The sequence below is a fragment of the Sardina pilchardus genome, chromosome 5, assembly GCF_963854185.1.
Source record: "Sardina pilchardus chromosome 5, fSarPil1.1, whole genome shotgun sequence".
In the NCBI taxonomy this organism is placed as follows: domain Eukaryota; kingdom Metazoa; phylum Chordata; class Actinopteri; order Clupeiformes; family Clupeidae; genus Sardina; species Sardina pilchardus.
The window spans coordinates 1,549,053-1,551,552 of record NC_084998.1 but is presented as its reverse complement, the minus strand read 5'-3'; the positions used below and the strand labels follow the sequence as shown (position 1 = coordinate 1,551,552).

The 2,500-nt window shown below is 52.0% G+C and overlaps 1 protein-coding gene across 1 annotated transcript in view; it reads right to left on the bottom strand.

Annotated features, from left to right (window-relative positions):
* smg6 (SMG6 nonsense mediated mRNA decay factor) overlaps positions 1-2,500 on the bottom strand; it is a 38,661-nt gene that overhangs the window by 11,500 nt on the left and 24,661 nt on the right. Inside the window, exon 14 of the mRNA XM_062535930.1 lies at positions 473-713. Within this exon, the coding sequence (XP_062391914.1) occupies positions 473-713 (241 nt within the window). The remainder of the gene's footprint in view (positions 1-472; positions 714-2,500) is intronic.

Here is a 2,500-nt window from a genome sequence, read left to right as displayed (position 1 = left end):
CCCTGCGTGTGGAGCGGTCGATGTAGCAGGGCTCCTGTGTGTGTGTGTGTGTGTGTGTGTGTGTGTGTGTGTGTGTGTGTGTGTGTGTGTACCCTGCGTGTGGAGCGGTCGATGTAGCAGGGCTCCTGTGTGTGTGTGTGTGTGTGTGTGTGTGTGTGTGTACCCTGCGTGTGGAGCGGTCGATGTAGCAGGGCTCCTGTGTGTGTGTGTGTGTGTGTGTGTGTGTGTGTGTGTACCCTGCGTGTGGAGCGGTCGATGTAGCAGGGCTCCTGTGTGTGTGTGTGTGTGTGTGTGTGTGTGTGTGTGTGTGTGTGTGTGTGTGTGTGTACCCTGCGTGTGGAGCGGTCGATGTAGCAGGGCTCCTGTGTGTGTGTGTGTGTGTGTGTGTGTGTGTGTGTGTTACCCTGCGTGTGGAGCGGTCGATGTAGCAGGGCTCCTGTGTGTGTGTGTGTGTGTGTGTGTGTGTGTGTACCCTGCGTGTGGAGCGGTCGATGTAGCAGGGCTCCTGCGGCGCGGCGAGCAGCGGGACGAAGCCGGCGAGGAGTCGATCTTCCTCCAGCAGCAGCAGCTGCAGCTCCTCCTCCTCCTCTAGCCCCTCCCCCTCCACCTTGTAGAGCGCCGCCTCGTCATGGTACACGCGCGCCAGCTCATTACACAGCTCCGCCAGACACACCCACACACTCGCACCGCCCACACCAGCACTGCTGCTGCTACTGGGGGAGGAGGAGAGGAGGGGGAGAAGAGAGGGATATAGAAGGAGAGAGAGGAGGAGGAGGGGAGGGAGAGAAGAGAGAGGAGAGGAGAGAGGGATATAGAAGGAGAGAGAGGAGGAGGAGAGGAGGGAGAGAAGAGAGAGATATAGAAGGAGAGAGAGGAGGAGGAGGGGAGGGAGAGGAGAGCGGGATATAGAAGGAGAGAGAGGAGGAGAGGAGGGAGAGAAGAGAGAGGAGAGGAGGGAGAGAAGAGAGGGATATAGAAGGAGAGAGAGGAGGAGGAGAGGAGGGAGAGAAGAGAGAGGAGAGGAGAGAGGGAGGAGGCAGAGGAGAGAGAGGTCAAGTCAGGTCAAGTTTATTTATACAGTGCATTTCATACACACAGGTCATTCAATGTGCTTTACATAAACAAAACCAATCAGTAGTAGCAGATAAAAGCATAGATAGGCAAAGAGTAATAATAATAATAATAAAAAAGATCAGAATAAAACATAAAAAGCATAAATCAAGGTAAAATCATTAACGATAAAGAATAATTCACAAGAAAACATAAAAGACTTAAGGTGGAATAATTAAAGAGACAGATACAGGTCTGTTCTTAACAGACAGACTTTGCCAGTCTAATTTAGCAAACCAGTGATAGTGATCCTTCTCAAACAGAGAGGGGAATACAGAGAGAGGAGAGGAGAGGGGGATAGAGAGAGAGAGGAGAGGAGAGGAGAGGAGAGGAGAGGGGGATAGAGAGGGAGGGGAGAGGAGAGGAGAGGAGAGGAGAGGGGGATACAGAGGGAGAGGAGAGGAGAGAGGGATATAGAGAGGAGAGGAGAGGAGAGGAGGGGAGAGAGGGATACAGAGAGAGGAGAGGAGAGAGGGATACAGAGAGGAGAGGGGAGAGGAGAGGGGGATACAGAGAGAGGAGAGGGGAGAGGAGAGGGGGATACAGAGAGAGGAGAGAGGAGAGGAGAGGGGGATACAGAGAGAGGAGAGGGGAGAGAGGGATACAGAGAGGAGGGGAGAGAGGGATATATAGAGAGAGGAGGAGAGAGGGATATATAGAGAGAGAGGAGGAGAGAGGGATACAGAGAGGAGGGGAGGAGAGGGATACAGAGAGGAGAGAGAGGAATACAGAGAGGAGAAGAGAGAGGGATATGTAGAGAGAGGAGAGGCGAGGGGGATTCAGTGGGAATGATGCAATGATTGCTCGACGCTTCAGTCAGTCAGTCAGTCAGTTGAGTTGTGTGTTTAAGAGTGAGTGTGTGTGTCTGTGTGTGTGTGTGTGTGTGTGTGTGTGTGTGTGTTTGTGTGTGTGTGTGTGTGTGTGTGTGTGTGAGAAAGAGCAGACTGCAGCCGTAGCATCCACAACAGTGTGCAAAGCGCTCATGTGTGTCAGAACACACTACACTAAGATCCTGCTTCAGCAGCAGCATACATGGCAACACCTCCCTCTAGTGGTGGACATGCAGAATACAGGACACATGCCTAGGCCCATTAACACACTGAATGCCGCGCTGCCTTTGGAAGTGTTGTCCCAGAGGGCCAGCCATCTACATCCCTGCTGTAGAGCAACAGAGTACTCTATTCTATAGCCATCTACATCCCTGTTGTACAGCAACAGAGTACTCTATTCTATAGCCATCTACATCCCTGTTGTAGAGCAACAGAGTACTCTATTCTATAGCCATCTACATCCCTGTTGTAGAGCAACAGAGTACTCTATTCTATAGCCATGGACACATCCGATGACTAGAGCAACAGAGTACTCTATTCTATAGCCATGGACACATCCG